General features: G+C 38.0%; 1 protein-coding gene across 8 annotated transcripts in view; it reads right to left on the bottom strand.

The window, feature by feature from the left end:
- Positions 1–17,322, bottom strand: part of USH2A (usherin) — a 428,153-nt gene that overhangs the window by 384,641 nt on the left and 26,190 nt on the right. For all 8 annotated transcript variants that reach the window (XM_042789369.1, XM_042789365.1, XM_042789371.1 and 5 more), the window contains exon 3: positions 17,034–17,199. In XM_042789369.1, coding sequence (XP_042645303.1) covers positions 17,034–17,199 — 166 coding nt within the window. The remainder of the gene's footprint in view (positions 1–17,033; positions 17,200–17,322) is intronic.

The raw sequence follows: 17,322 nt of genomic DNA, 5'->3' as shown, positions 1-17,322 counted from the left end.
TCCTTACCTTGTATGCAAGCCACTGAACTTAGTTTAAAAAGGAAAAAAAAAAAAAAAAAAGCGGGTGGGGAGATAGCAGGAGTGTTTCCTACTGCAGATTGAGTATCATCCCTCAGCAATATTGTTACATCTCTTCCAGCTTTATATTAGCTCTCCCTTCACTAAAACTGTGTATCTTGGCATTTTAAATCCCCCTTCATTTTCCTGGTTGTCTCTCTTATTCCAATAATATCTTTCTTATCCTTGAAAACATGTCACTCCAATTCAGCAGTCTTATTACATATTCTCCTAGCATTTGTGTAAAAGATATTTAGCTTTTCTCTTTGCCCTCCTTTACTTTTCTTTCTCACTATCTCCTACAATGTTAATCCCTTTCTCAACGGCAAATGGTTTTCCTTCAATCCAAGTCTTTCTTTTTGTGCAAAAATCCACTAGTTCAACTTGAATTCCCTGAAGAATGACAGAAATTAATAAAAAAAAAAAAAAAAAAAAAAAAAAAAGGGGGGGAGAAGAAAAAGATGGAACCCTGGAGTGCTCCTGAAGCCATTAACTCTATACAAATTTGAACCCAAACACTGAAATCGGAAAGCAACTGGAATGCAGACCAATCCATAAGATGGTTTACAGACTTAAGAAAATCTAACAGCTATTTCATTAATAAAGCCTTCAAGATGCAAAAATGCAAGTAACGGCAAGCAAAAGGATCTAAAATAAGAATCCTGTATGTCATTAATGTTTTGGACAGGGGTAATTTTAGTACTGTGTTAAAAACTGAGTGATATAACCCACACTGTCAATTATCTGATAAACAAGGCCGAAGACAAAGAAAGATTGATGTGAAGAGAGACAGTTTTTGAAGTGGTCTGTATTTTTAAAGAATTTGGATTTTAAAAAGTAAGCCTTGCTTTAAAATAAATGGTTGAATCAGAGACTAGTGATCCTTTTGTCACAGAGTATGCATTCCAATTATGCATTGACAGCTGTCATTTAATCTTTTGTTGGTGAGTACTTCATCAGTATTTTGGTAATAAGAAGTAATATTAAAATGGTTAACTACAGCTCTGCCACTTTCTATCCCAACCAGCACTGTACAAATGAAAAATATTCTTTATTGCCTGTATCAGTAGAGCTCTATCAATCTATTACTGATGCCTCAAGACAGAATAAACATATCTGGACAGGGGAGTGTCAGAGAGAACCCGAGAGCTCAAAATTGCAAATACAGATTCTGTTAAAAACTAAAGTAATTAATAAATAAGCTTTGCTCTAAATACTACTTTAACCATCAATCAATCTCTGTTCCTTTTACATGGAAAGATTTAACAAGTGATTCTTGTTCTGCCAGTGATTTCCAAACAATAAAACATAATAAGAGGATCCTAGTCATCAGATCTGAAAATATATGGAGAACAACTGCTTTCTTGCTGCATAATGACTCTATTTTCTCCAACTCACAGAACAAATCAGATCCAAGACCCAATGATCACTATAGTAACATGAAAGGAGACGAGTATTAAGGATTCAACAAGCTGCTTTTTAGCAGCTAAAACAGTTACATAGACTTGCCAAAATTAATTGAAACAAAAGGTCTGAAAGTACATTTTAGATAATCTCATAACAATGCATATTTTCTCTCTGCCCCCTCCATTTAAAATACAGCACAACCACTGATTCTGAATTTTCCTGAACTACTTGTAATCATGTAAATTAGGGATGAGATGTAGATGTCAAATGAAACGTCCCTTCTGAATAAAGTCTCTGTGCTTCACTAGTCAAAGAATAAGCAGATACCCACACAAATGAAGGGAGCTGTTACTAATGTACAATTATTAACCCTGTATTACACTATCAGCTGTATATTAAATTCTAGCCTTTTGAATTGATTAAATGTGAAGAATTTTGTACCACTTTGCACTGCTCCATACTGGGATTTGTAAATCTTTCCCAAATTTAATGCAAGAATACATTGGTTCTACAACAGCTGAACAGCTCTGCTGGGACTAGAAGGTTGAAAATCCATCCCTCTGTCTTTTTTGGTGATGATTTACATAAGAAGAAAGCAATTATTCTTGCCCTCTGAATGGCTCACCACAAAAATTCCATGTACACAGTTAAGGGATTTTTGCAAATAGTCTCATCTTTTCTTTCAAGGCTTAGTTTCTCTTCATGGTCCAGGATCCACAAAATTCTGCTTTTGATTCCTTTCACATTCCTCCCAACAACCTTACTTCAGTCCCTCCCCTCCTCCTCTGTGCCCTGCTTTCTTCCTTCCATCACGAAGTCCTTTAGAAATGGTCATACAACTATTCCTTTGTACCGTACCTCTCCAACACTCTTTTTGATGACAATTCACTAAGTTTCAATTTTCATTTTTTGACAATAATTGCTTTTCACCAGAGTTACTAAGCATCTTACCACCAAAGTTTTGCAGCAGATCCAAACTGTGTTGTTAATTGAATGTACACTAAACCTGACTTAGGAGGACTGTGTTTTGCTATATTACTGTTGGTACCTTATTTTTGGAAAAAGCTAAAGGAAAAGGTTTATGCAGCAGCTCCCTCAACCACACTTTGTTGGAGATGGGACAGAAGAGGACCAAGGGAGGCTGCTCAAAGTTCACAGTGGTTTCTTGTGAACTTTAGTATACAGGCCTCGAACTAAGGCATGAAAAGGCCAGGGAGACTACTGATCAACAGAGATGAGGATGACAATAAACACAATTTAAGGACAAGAATAAAAGCCCTTCAAACGCACTTAGAAGTCCAGCAGAAGAGTGGTAATCCAATTTACCTACCTGTTAAATACATAATTATCTGCCTTACAGACAAGAGGTAAGACACAATTAAGTAGTAACTTGAAGAAACAGAGTATCTACTATTAAGACTCAAGCAAGCCACCTAGAGAAGCTCTGAGATATGAGAGACTTTTTGTTTTGACCAGTTCTGACTCCAAGAACCACAAAAGTCCCATGGAACATGGTCATCAAGCTAGAAAGAGAAAGGCACATACCTCTGAGTACTGAGGACATATACTGATGATATCTGAAATCTAAAGCCTAAGATCTTTGAACCTGAATGTCAGGAACAACATAAATCATACCACTGAAAAAGTGTTGCTATATCTTAAAGAAAATTCAAATTTTGATAAAGTAAATGAGCTAACTGTGTTAAAACATACTACAGAAGCTGGTATTCCAGCCCATTTTTTTAAATGGAAAAAACAGCACCTTCAGATTCAACGGGAGATCAGAATAGCAGCAGAAACAGAAAATACAATTTTTAATTAGTGTGGCACAGATTGAAGAACAATGCAGAAATTAAAATTATAGACATGATGCGTGACCACGTCTTGGACCAACTGTTTTGATAGTCCATCAAATCAAGTCTATACAGGGCGACTTGGCTGGAAAAGCACATGGATAAATATTGTATACTGGAAAAGGCAACATGGCTTTTGTGGAAGGAAATCAAGATCCAACTTTGAGTTCTTTGAAGTAGTTAAGACGCATGTGGATAAGAAAGAACTGACCAATAAACTGGCTTTCCAGAAAGGTTTCAAACTCAGTAGAGATTAAGTGGCCACACTTCACACAGACAGAAATGTATCAGTAGGTAACCCCAGCAATCTCTGCTATTTAACATTTTGTGTAGGCTTGAAAACAGTGGTTAGTGAGGTGAAAAAGGATGGAGTTAATACACCCAGACAGCAAAAGTCAAAGCTTACTTCAAAGTTACAAAAGGATCTCAAAACTGTTGAGGAACAGAAAATAAAGTAGCAGACTAAGCGTGTTAATCACAAGGTAACAGACATGAGAAAAATATTCTTAACTATGTAAGCATAACTAAGTTATGAACCATCACTGCTAGGAAAAAGTGGTCTCGGTGTTACTGTAGGTAATCATCCACTAATGAGCAAAGTGCTCAATGGCAAAGAGGAAACATTCCTTATTGGGAAAGAAATTAAGAACAAAACCACAAAATGTTAATTGTTTAGAAATGTATGGTGCAAAGTATTTGGAATAACAAGTGAAGTTCTGACCCTTGCACCCCCAAAACTGTAATAGTATAACCCCAAAAGTTTCAGGAAAGATCAGTGAGGATGACCAAACTGCAGAATGTCTTCAATATTAGAAGAGATCGAGTTTATAAACGATTATAACATGCAATCAAGTTCTATAACCAAGATATCAAACAGCATAAGAATGATAAATAGAAAGCAACTGCAGCTGGTGAAAAGAAATTAGCAGACAGCAGATTTAAAATAAAAAATAATTTCACACCGGCATAATTTCATACATGTAACTCATTGCCACAAAATATTAGCAATACCAAAATATAAACTATAAAAAGAGACCTATAATATTAAACTAAAAATAGGTCAGTCAGTGGCTATTCAATACAGTTTATTTTAAGAAGCTTCAAAACCACTGATTGTCAGAAAACAGGTCAGTGATGTATCTAAAAGAAAACTGTTCCTATGCATCTACTCATTTTCATACTCAAAGACCAAGTATCTAGACAAGCTGTCAAACCAAAAGAGAAGTCTTTAAACGATGCAAAAGTTACAGCATTATTGAGCTGAGGTATTGGAATGAGATATATGGACAGGAAGAGTTCCTCCTCCGCTTCCATCTCAGAACTTACTACTTTACAGCAAAGGTGACAAGCCGTTCAGTAGCAGGAAATATTTTTTGGTTCCACGAGAAAAAGATAACATTTGAAAACTTATCAGAGGATTTCTCCCGTGGACTGTCACCAGCGCATATGGATTTTGCATTGTACAGGAACTCTACATGCCATTTATGTCACCTTCATTTTGCGGCATGCACAGGCGTTAATGCAAGTTGTACATGAGAGAGTTCACACATAAATAATGGAGGTTGAATAAAGAACGGTCTGAAAGTTTCATCTTCCATTTCTTGATAGGACTTCTGACTTAAGCCTGTGTTTAAGCTACAGAAACCTGAATCAAGTGCAGTAATTAGTTTTTTTGAAAAATAATCAGGAAAAGCAGAAGCTGCTTTATTTGGCTGTACTCATGAAGTTTTCAGACTCTTATCAAAAAACTTTCAAGTATCTTGTGAAAACATCTACTTAGTAGCTGGCACAGCTTAAAGAGTGAAGGACAGTGGTTCAGTATCTGTGATCCATCTTCAAAGAAGTTCAAACCAAATGCCAGTTTTCTGCTCACACACTGGGCATGCCAAGAACTACCTGCTGGAGGACCTTCTGCCCACATTGCAAATGGTGTGCTCTAAATGGTGATACTCCAGTGTACAACTTCAAGTTTGCTCTCCCCAGAGAGGAACCAAACTCAACCATATCAGCAGTGCTCTTCACTAACACAAGACTCCAAATAGAAAGAAGGCAAACCTGTATCAAAAAGCACACCTCCTGTACACGAAACTGATAATGTAGATGTACCCTGTGTCATCTTAATGGGTTATACCAACAGCCATATCAAGCACACACAGCTACTTCCAATCTCTCAAAGATTGTTCCCTACGCAACTCAAGGGCACACAAGGGTACAAATGGAAGAGCAGTCACACAGCTGCATAAGTGCATCTAAAGACACCAAGTAACACATATCTGAGAACCCACTTGTAAGTGGTATACATATACATGTATTTAAGAGATTAGTTCAGAATCAAGGGCTATCTGGTTTAAATGATATTTTTTTGCTTATGTTTCCAGCAGAACTCCAGATTACTAGCAATCTGAAAACAGTTGATTCCAATGACCAGGACGCTGTTAAACAACACACATCTCTTTCAGTTCTTGTAACTCCAGTTATGCAATCTTTACTATTATTTTTAATATTGAATTTGAACACCTGAAGAACATCTTTTTATCTTTACCTTTCAAAACATTCTCTGCTGAAGAAGTAGGCAAGCTACTTCCACATGGTGTGACACACCTTTTAGTTTCATATGCCACCACAATATTAAATAACAATTTTTTGCCAACAAAAAGTATGCTTAAAAATGGTATTTTATGTAATGTAACTACACATGGCAAATAGATGTAGTGCATATTACAATGGCCACTAGAAGTTTGATTCACAGCTATTCATTATCCTAAAAAAAAAGTTACGGTACGTTTAGGAAGACTGAAGGTTATTGTATAATTAACAACACCAACCCACGCCCCCAGTTCTAGAGTAGTACAGACCGTTATTCATCTCTACTTTACTCATTTTTATCTAAAAATAAAAATTCAATAAAAAAGGAAAAACACACCAGGCACCAAAAATACAACCTTCAGAATTGTAAGACATTTCAAGATTTGAGGCTAGGGGAAAAAAGAGAAAACAAATAATTCTTAACATAGTGTTCCCATTATTAAAAATACAATTTAATTGCCTGCCACATATTTTTGTATAAGGAAACAAACTGCTTGCAAAACAAATTGAAACTTGATGGATTTCAAATCTCATCTGAAACTCTCTAGACAAATCAGGCATAGCTTCTGCAAACCATTCAATACTACCTCCTCCCAGCATTGGTCATACAAAGGCTTAATTCCATTATCATCATATATAACATAGAGTCTGGGAAGACTTCAGTGGGATTTGCATTTGCAATGGCAAAAACATTAGCAATTTCCAGAAGTGTGGTCAAAATGACATTGACAAAGCTGTATTTTTGACATTCTGAAATTAAAGTCTTGGCCCGGATGAAATTCCTTGTCTTGTGCTCCCAGGCAGCTGTAAGACTGTAAATCTAAATCTGCAAATATGCAAGAACTTGCCTGAACTCATATTCAGGCAAGAAAGGAAGTCGTTTAAGAGACAGTGTAAGAGAAGAAAAAATAGAAGCATCTAGGAAATATCCCAGTTTCTCAAGGTGCTGAAGTTATAACAAGGAAGAGTTTTCAAATCAACAGTCAACAACCTGGTATCCATGGTCTAGAAGAAGAGGAAGGCACCACAGTAGGACTTCTGGATACAGCACAGCAAGTTACTAGTATCAAAGAACCCCAAGGCTGCAAGTTCAGCAGCAGTACCTCAATGGCCTGCAACTGTAGCAGATTAAATGACAAACCAGTTGCCAAGAGAGCTGTGCTCATTGTTTCTATGATCAGTTCTCTAAACAGACACTCAAATACATTATACAGACTGCAACGTATTTTATTTCTGCTGCCTGTTGGGAGCATAGCACCAACCATATGGACTGACTGTGTCCTCCTAATAATTTTCAACACAATTGCATTTAGTAGACAAGTCGTTCTAATATGTAGAACTGATGCAAACCCTCCCCTCCCTTCTTGGGACTGACAAACTACTAATAGATAGTAAGTGATGAGTTTAAACAGGAGATCAAAGTGATTTGTTAATTTAAATACTTCCTTGCTTTCTCATGTTCTTACTAAACTTAGGGAATATACAGTGTAAAACACCTTGTATTTAGTAATACATACACAGAGAGTGTACAGAGTAAATGTTTTCCTCCCTGCTTTTACATCTCAGGTTCTGTGCTTTTAATAAAAATTTTAAAGTATTCAAAAACTTGTGCAGAAAATAAAAGGATTTCACAAATTGGAAGGGACAAGTTTTCTCTTGATAGTCAAACAGTTATGATGTAAAGCGGTCTCATTAAATCATAAGTACTTTAACCTTTTCTTGAAAGAACTGAAAGATTTAAAGATTTATAAAGAAATTTTGCCTAAACTAGGAAATGACTCATATTTGACATGTATTGAAATGATAATGCTGATTTCAATAGGCACTCTAAGAGCATTTTCCTCCCAGGAGAGTAATTCAGTCATGGTTACCTCTCTGCATTTAGATTTTAAACTTACTTTCTAAAGGTTTTAATGTGCTATAGTCTGCCAAAACATGGCAGAGTTACATAGATATGATCAGGCAAAATAAAGGCTAGTAAAAAGATTATTTTCATAATTGCAGACACTAAATATGAAACAAATACATCAATCTGACATGTTCTCAAAGAATCTCCTGTTTCAGCAGCCTTGGCCGTATCTGAAAATTCATGTTAAAATTCCACTCCTCTTAATTGCTTAAATAAATTCTGAAGTATCAAAGTGAGACTTAACAGTGAATCTGAAAACAAAAATAAATAACGGAGCTGCTGTTACTACATGGCACAAATCTGATACTGGTATCACTATGCAGAGATAATGAGGCATACAATTACCCTTAATTATGCCTTCAATTTTTTTATTTCTTTAAAAGGTATTTTTTTAAGCCACCGGTTTTCCTAAAGTTTCACTTCAGTGCATATCAGATTCCTTTAAGCTAAGGCTATATATGCTTTACTCCACCGTGTACCTTCAAGCAGAGTTTTTGCTAATATATACCTAAAAAGATACAGTGATAAATAGCATTAAATCAAGATCAAACATAGGAAGACTCAAACTTTCAGAAGCCCAAAGGACTTGATTCTCACCAACTGAGATCAACTAGAATAGTGGCAGTAATTTCAAGGAAACAGGATCCACAATTTATGGCCTTAAAAAATAAAAATGACAAAATCATTTGAAATTGTAAAACAAAAAGTTAAGTTCCTTTACAAATCATAAGCAGAGGAAAATAAAGGCAGACATCATTAGAGAAAAAAAAAAAAAAAAGTCATGTTAATTGGAGAGCAGAAAAAAAATGGTCAAAACTCACTTATGTTGCAAATCCACTTTAACTTACCTCAACAGAACTTTTCAAGGATGACTTTTCTCAAATGTTCGTTGTGTATAAAGAGCAAATAAATAGATAAGAAATAGCTCTGTCAGCAATATACCACATCTTAAGAAGGCTGCACAAACTATTAAAAAGTATCAAGTTACTCTTAGAGTGATGACATCTAGTCTCAAGTAAGTTCTTCAACAGTCTGTTCCAAGACTATTTGTGATTTATATCCAACATCTTGCTGGCATTTTTGTTACAGTAATATTGCAGGAAAAGAGAAATAAAAAGAAAAGGGAAAGAAATCCCACAGTCCACCTACATAACAACTGATTGACAGGAATTCCCATCTTTTCCTGTTGGATACACTATACCATATTACCCTTTTTATGAAAGTTACTGAATTTAAATTAAAACAAACAAAAAAACCCATCCACACATCACCTTATACTCACTACTCTGATCAGAATGCTTTTTCAGAAACACTCTGCTGCAATAGAACAGACTCAGTTTCCAACTTACGGTCCCTTTTTCTGCCTGTAGTTTACACTCCAACATATTCAGAGAAGAAAACGGTAAGACTTCCTACTCCGCTATAGTTAATTCCCAAAAGAAGGTTCTCCAAATCATCTTCTGTAAGGCAAGCATAGAACTTTTCACTGTCATCGTAGGCTTAGTAGCTGTGTTCTAAATTATGTTCCTTGAACATGAATGACAGAAACTGTCCTCAACATCTTGCATGAAATCTCACCAGAGTTTGGAGCAGGAGCAATGATGCTTTTCTCTCACTACTGGGAATGCCTCTCTTGATGTTTCCCCAACACATGCCTTTTTTGTAATCATATCATGCCAATAACTCATCATCACTACCTGGGACTATTACCTCGGCCATTTTCTAATGATTAACTACTTAGAAAAAGATTTTGTGAGGGGTTTCAAGTTCATTACTCTGCATTTTGTAAAACCAAATTTTATTTCATGCCAGTTACACTAGTCCATTTGGTGATGCCATTCTTCCCGTATGACATCTTGCTGTTCCTCTTTCTAATGCTGTCTCTTCACAATATGTTACTAGATACTATTATCAGTACACTCTTAATATTTCTGCCGAGATCCTTAATGAAAATGTAACACAAGGCTGGTCCAAAAGACTAATTCTCAAGGAATTCAATTGCTTTTTTGCCTCCCCCCTCTACAGGATTACAAGAAAATTCCTTTGAGCAGTATCTATTGCCAGCCCTCCCCATGAGCATTCTTTCTGACCCTACAACTTCTCATGGGTTGTCACATCAATGCTAAACTGAACTCCAGATAGAGGAAATCTGATACATTTACTTTGCCTGAAAATCAGTTTTCTCATCAAAAAAAGCTAAGAGGTTAGACGGTGATGAGCTATCTTTAGTAAATCCACGCTTCATTTTATACCCTTTTCCATTTAGCTCCACATCTTTATCTATTCCTTTAAAGAGCTCTTCTAAATCCTCATATGCCACTGTGTCAACACAAATAAGTCTGCATTGCCAAGATCCTTATTTCCTTCTTCTTTGTACAAGCTCTGGCTGCGATGGAGTTAAATTTCTTCTTAGCACCCTGTATGGTGCTGTGTTCTGAATCTGTGGCTAAAACAGCACTGATAACACACTAATATTTTGGCTACTGCTGAAGCGTGATTGAACAGTGTCAAGCCTTTCTCTTTTCCTGCTCTTTTTCCCCATGTCACCTCAGGGGTAAGCTAAGCTTGAACCAAGAAATTGGGAGGGGACACAGGCAGGACAGCTGGCCCAAACCGGCCAAAGGGATATTCCATATTGTATAACCTCATGCTTCGCAACAAAAACTGAGGTAGGAGGACGTTAGGGTGGCAGGGGTTTTACTTCCAAGGATGTTACTGCTCAGAGACTGGCTGGGCAGTGGTCTGCTTCTGGGAGGTAGCAAGTGATTGCCTTTGCATCATCTGTTCCCCTTCCACCCCCCTTTCCTTCATGAGCTTTCTCACTTTTGCTATTGCTATTCTTTTTCCTGTTCCACTGGCGGGAGTGAGAGGGGCCTGGGTGCTTGGCTGCTGGCTGGCATCAGTGCGTGACACTCTTCCTAAATGTAAGCATTATAGCTCCACCTCTGACTTGGTAGGCCTGCATAAAATATCTCTTTGTCAAAGGACTTTATGTACCAATTCTTTCAGAATTTTTGGACAAAGACCATCTGACTGCATCAGCATGTACACGATAAGCTAGCAAATTCATGTTTCTACCTCTTTACGATCACTTCTGTTTCCATACGTCCATTTCCGTTACCCAGTTTGTTTCCACTCTGAGACTGTTATCATTATTGAAAACAGAAGCAAACTATTTATTTACTTTGGGGACCCTAGTCAAATCATCCTTAATCTCAAGCACACCTTTGCTGTACACAGGTCTTGCCTTCTTACACAAAAAAATTGTAAGAACTTTTTACCATTTAACAGTCATTACAAAGTTTAATTCAGCTTGGCATATTTACAGTTTTATTTCTATTCCTATGTAGCATTCTCTGTAAATTTGCTTCCCCATTCCCCAGTGCTTGTGGACTCTGTCATCTTTAACCACAAAGGTGCTTATTCACTCAGACAAGCCTGGACATTACATCTCCAATTTTTTCCTCTAACAGCAGAAGATTCCTCTTAATTCTAATATTTTTATTTTTACCAACATCCAGGCCTTTTTTCCCTTCCATCTCTGGGCTCCACAGTTCACCTTGTTTTATTAAAATAGTCCTATTTATTTATTCTCTTTGAAACTCGAAAATATACTTACAGAACCAAAGAACTGTTTATTCTTATATTTCATCTGAACCTAGTTGTGAATATGCAACATTATTTTTGAGACCCACATGTCTAATAATGCCCTTATTGCTCAACAAAGCTGGTAACCAGACTTTCTGCTTCAGCAACTACTTGATGAAGAAACCTTTCATGAAGAACATACAGGAATGTTTCAGCCCTGTTCTTGTCAGTAGAACTTTAATTTCCCAGCTACAAACTGGAGAAGAAGTCTCAGCAATGACACAGTTCTTAGCAGTAGTTCTCTCTAACAAATTACACATCTAAATCCAAACCCAAAGATTTAAATTCCTAGATTACCTGATTAGAATTAATTTATTAGCTTTCTCTTCCCCTAGAATTATTTTATCCCAAATAAATTATTTCAATCTGTGCTGTGCCTTCTTCTTTCCTTCCCTCTTATCATTTAATTACTATTTGGTGCTATTCCACCATTTAGCTTTCATTTTTATATTTCCCAAATAGGCATATGCTCTTATACCTGAATTCCAAACATATCTGCCATCCTACCACATTTCTGCTCTCTCTAAATTCAGTTTCACATCTGTAACCAATACTTTACACTCTGTCATGGTGTCTTCTGCCTAGCATTTATGGACAAATATTTCAGTTTTTCCTACTGACCACTGGAACTCCCCTGTCTGCAGGCTCCCAGCTCCTAATGACTTCTTGGCTTTGGAGACCTTTGACCCAAATCAGTCTCATAGTAGGTATACCTGTGTTCAGAAATGGGACTTGGACTCTAGCCTAGCTCCTTGGCAGTGCGGTCTCTCTCATGGTCAGCTACATCATTCACACACACACTCTACACAAACTACAACCAACCTGCTGAAAAACAAACACAAAAATTCACCAGTCTGCCATGAACGCTTATCAAAACCAAATCTCACAGCCTCTCTTAGCTGTTATTCCTGTCACCAACTTGGCATGCAAAGCCCTATGCCTCAATCCCCAATTCTTTGGTTGCTGCCACTGTGTTGTGCCAACCAGCCCGCCCACCCTCCCCTGTCCTTCATCCATGCACTGTCACAAACAAGATGCATAAATTCCCTGTGAGCCAACCTACAAATATTGAATTTTTCTCAGGGATAGGACCCATTAGACACCCCTACCTGCTAACCATATTATTAAGAGCTAGCATTCAGTAAAAAAAACTTTTGATCTGAATCACACTCACCTCAAATTGAACATATCCACAATTTGGTCTGCAGTCACTGAGCAACAAGGCACCATGCCAAAAAGTATTTTTCCTCTCTGTCTACCAGACAAACGTGAAATATTGTGCATGGCTTGCAATATGCTGTGGAGAATATCCAGTCAAGTTTATATCCAATACAATTTACAAGGTAACTGTTTTGACCCCCTGCTGTCACCTGCATTTCCTACATAGACCTAAACCACCACGGAATTTAAGAGAAAAGCTACGCTGTTAAAAAGTTTTGTAGTGTCAGGGAAAACAAGGACCAAACATGCTTCATCTACCAGAAAAGTCATGCATATTGAAGGCCAGGGATATTAATTGCAGCATTTAATGCTTATACCTTAAATTTTTGGGAAACCAAGACAACCGTCAACAGGTTAGATACTCACACCTCTGGCATAAAGTTAAAATATTTTAATAAAAAAACAGGAGATATGTTATCACATTCATCTTCAGTTACCACCAGTATCTGAATTATATTGCCTAAAAGCTGTAAAAGTACATCATCTTTTAAAAAACAATCTGAATACTTTGTGCCTACTATGCTTCAGGCATAGAGAATATAATTTCTTTATGTAAAATTCTATTTAGCATAGCAGCATCACATCTGTACCCTCTCCCTCTTAAATTCACAGATAAGGTTTTTAGGGGTCCTACAACTTCAAATACAGAAATGTGGCTATTTGCTCCCTTTTTTTTTTTTAATTACATTTTTTCCACATACACAAGTTTTGTTATGTGCACAAAAATAAATTCATTCCACATTTTCAGCTGTCTTATCAGGAACAGTACTTAGTTGCCCCATAGAAGAACATTCACAAACATTATTTTCTTTTAGTCTAAAAATCATACCAAGCAAGCTACCAAACAAGTCTGAACAGACTTTTTTTTTTTTTTTTACATCAGGACATGTCACCCTGCTCTGGCTAGATCCCCAATAAAAAGAATACCAAAGAACATTCCATATTCTGCAAGGTACCTAAAAAGGTGCTGAATCTACTGTTAGTTTAGTTAAACATAATAGCTTATGGTTAAACATCAGAGCCACATACATGAATTTTCACATCCAACAACAATTTCCTTTTTGCTTCTGTAGGAGGTTATAAAGCAACTACACCGGTAACACCGTACCTACTTCAAAACCAGCATGGCTGTAGGATGACTGCAAACTTTCCTAATTTACTAGCCACGGAGCTCAGACCTAGGGCTTGTCTTTGCTAGAAAATAAAGGTTATGTGACAACAGTGACACAGACCTGAGACTGCTAATCCTTTATAGGTACCAGAGGCAGTTTCACCTCAACAAGACAGCATGGAAGTCCCCATGGTTTGACTGACCTGGAAAAGCTCAAAGTAGTAGTAGGTCATTACTGCACGCAGCCCCCACCTCTGCTGCCTCTCCTCCCGGCAGCTCACCCACAGCCCGCAGAGGGTCTCTCCTCCATGCTGCAGGGCCCGTACCTACCGCATGGGCATCCCCTGGGGAGGAGGCTGGTTAGCCAGAGAAGGCAAAAGTCACACCTGTGGTAAGACCAGGTGATTTGTACTTTTAGGTGTAAACTCCAGGCTCTTCCATTGCCTTTAACTATAATTACCAATGCCTATAAAACACCATAGTGCTTTATCTTCAGAAGACTTTTTCCATCAGCTTAAGGAAACACCTATATTCAAACATATATCATCACGATATATAAATATATATCATCATCAAATACTACTGTTGTCTGAAGAGACAGACACTTCCATATGAATGTTATTTTTGCATACTTTTGTATGCTCTCTCTCATATTCTCATTTTCCATTTATAGAAAAAATGCTTTTGGATGGCTGCTAAAAGGGAAAAAAAAAAAATAAACCCACTTTGCCTAAAGTTTCATAGTCAGACCTAGTGCTAAATGGATTGTGCTGCAGCCACTATGTCCTGGGTTGAGTGAATGGTGGAGTTTTTTTGGTGGCAGGGGAGGGGGCTATCGGGGCGGCCCCCTGTGAGAAGCTTCTCGAAGTTCCCCCAGCTCCAAGCCAGCTCCACTTCTGTTTGGAAAACTGGTCCAACCAGCTGCGCCTCTGCGATAACGTATTTAAGAAGGGACATGGTGACGGGCAGTGGGAATTGTGAGGAGGAGTTGCTGCAGCTGCGTGAACACCAAGGTCAGTGGAGGAACGGAGGAAGAAAAGAGGGGGGAGGTGTGCCGGAGCAGAGACCCCCCTGTATCCTGTGGTGAGACGGCAGGGCGGCCCCCCCCCTGCCACCCATGAAGATCTACGGTGGAGCAGACATTGATTTATGGTCTGTGGCTTCTGCTTGCATGATCAAGGTGCTGTGCCTGAAGAAGGACGGGGTCTCATGGGAAAAGGTAGCCCCGCTGCTGTAATTCAGCACTGGGAGGATTGCAGCATGCGGGGGTGTTCCACGCCGGAGCAGCTCGGGAAGGGCTGCAGCCGTGGGAGGGAATCCAGTCGGAGGAAGTTAGTGACCCATGACGGAGCAGTGTGGGGAACGCTGCGGCCCATGGGAGGAATTCATGTTGGAGAAAGTTTGTGGAGGACTGTCTCCTGTGAGAGGGAGACCACGATGGAGCAGGGGGGAACAAGTTCCGGACACTCCCCTCACCGCAGATAAGGAAAATGGCAGCGCTGACTGCACCCCCCATTCCCTGCCCCTGTGCCACTGGGGGAGGAGGTAGAGATATCGGGAGCAGAGCTGAGCCCAGGAAGAAGGGAGGGGTGGGGGGAAGGTGTTCTCAAGATGTGGCAATGCTTCTCACTGTCCTACTCTGTTCTGTGTTGTTAGTGTCTGTAATAAATGTATGTTCTTTTTTTCTTTCCCTAACGAGTCTGCCTCTTGCTCGTGATCATAAAGGGGAATTTTTCCCCATCCCAGTCCTATCTCAAACCCCAAGCCTGGCTCTCCGGGGAAGGGAGAGAGAGGTGCTGCATTGTGGTTGGCTGCCAACCAGGCCTAAACCGCGACACACTATCATCTTTAATGGGAAGGTGAATCCTACAACACCACAAACCACAGAATGTAAGGTTCTACCCTGAGCTCAGAAACTTAGAAAGGTATTAAGCCTGCAGTCCCTTTAAGGGTCTAGTAGCTACACTTCTTTACCCCTGCTACACACTGAATAACTTTCTCCAAAGAAACAAAGGACCAAATTCTACAGACTGCTTGAAGTTTCTTTGTATTACAATTTAAGATACGTGTGTGTATTTAAATCCAGCCCTTTCACTCTTCACTTTGCTATCCCATGCTTTAGCAGTTTCTGAGGCTAGTATAAAATGTAGCTGACAGCCACAGCAGTAATATAGCACCCTTGGGGTGTTTGAAGTGTAAAGTTCATTAGTTCTACCTTAAGGTCACTCTTTTAATCCAACAGCCAAAATCTTATTCGCACTACCATGCTGTTATGCTGGAAAAAAAGAAAACTGCAAAAAAATCAAGACGTCAGCTTAGATACTTCTTACAAGTGACAAGATCAGCACTAAAAATCCAAATCACAGTCAATACCTTTTAGCAAGTTTCAAGAAAGCAGCAAAACTGTCCCTGATTGTACTGTAAAGCAAATGAAATTTAATAGAATGGATAAAGGAAATGAAGGAAGGAAGAAGATAAACATTTCAATACCTGATAATTGTGTTTTATAATTATTAGTTGAACTTGGCTTACAAATAGTATTTACTAGAGCATCTGTTGGGAATTATAAGACATGCAAACAACTGAGTTTTAACTTCTTCTGTGTTTGTTTACTGATTTTTGTACATACAGTTTAAATTTTAACTAACTCAATTTTGATTTATCCTCAGTGGATATTTATTTGTACACTTATTAAAAAGTTATGTCAACAGAAGACTTTTTGAACGCAAGGATTGTGTCTTAACAATTCCAATTCATATTTTTAAAATAAGAAGTAATAGCTCTGTAACTTACTAGCTTGATTGATCCTGCACAAACTCATACATGTTTATTTATGTGCAGTATAAGAAGTTTTTAAAATTAAATGGGACACACTTCTGTAAGATAAGTACATTAGCATGTGTACATGAGGATGACGTTATCCTTTTTAGGAAATAATCTCAAAGACCCAGGACTTACTGGTAATGTTGGAAATAAGTAGTTTTTCTTCACCCCAAATACCCGTGTTCATAACAATGAGAATTTTCAGTCTTGTTTGTTCTGAAGAACAGGCACAGCATTTCTTTCCAGTTCTAAATTAGTAATCACCCCAAAATAAGCTCCCAAATTAAGGACTTTACCTACAAGACTCAAGAGTTATCATTTACATCCCCCAATTTACCTTCTTATATTTATACAGGTACACCATTCTCACACACATGTTGTATTTCAACAAATATTAAATGGTTTTTATTTTACTCACCTGCACACAAAGATGAATCCATTTCTTCACAAGAATTCTCCCCAGTGTCATTACTTTTATTGGTGGCTGCAAACCATTTACTGTGCGATAATAAAACATGGTCTCTTTCTCAGAGATTGTGAGTTTGAACACAGTCTGCCCATCAATAGCCTTTTCTATCACACACCTTTGGAAATAACCAAGAAAAACAACATAAGGTCAGAGGCATACACATATACACATTCTTGCCAAGGTGCTATCCTGTAAAGTGATGCTAACCAGAATGTATTAAAATAAACGTTAAAAATAC

The sequence above is a fragment of the Tyto alba genome, unplaced genomic scaffold, assembly GCF_018691265.1.
Source record: "Tyto alba isolate M040663 unplaced genomic scaffold, T.alba_DEE_v4.0 Super-Scaffold_16, whole genome shotgun sequence".
Taxonomy (NCBI): domain Eukaryota; kingdom Metazoa; phylum Chordata; class Aves; order Strigiformes; family Tytonidae; genus Tyto; species Tyto alba.
This window is presented reverse-complemented; position numbering and strand designations above follow the sequence as displayed.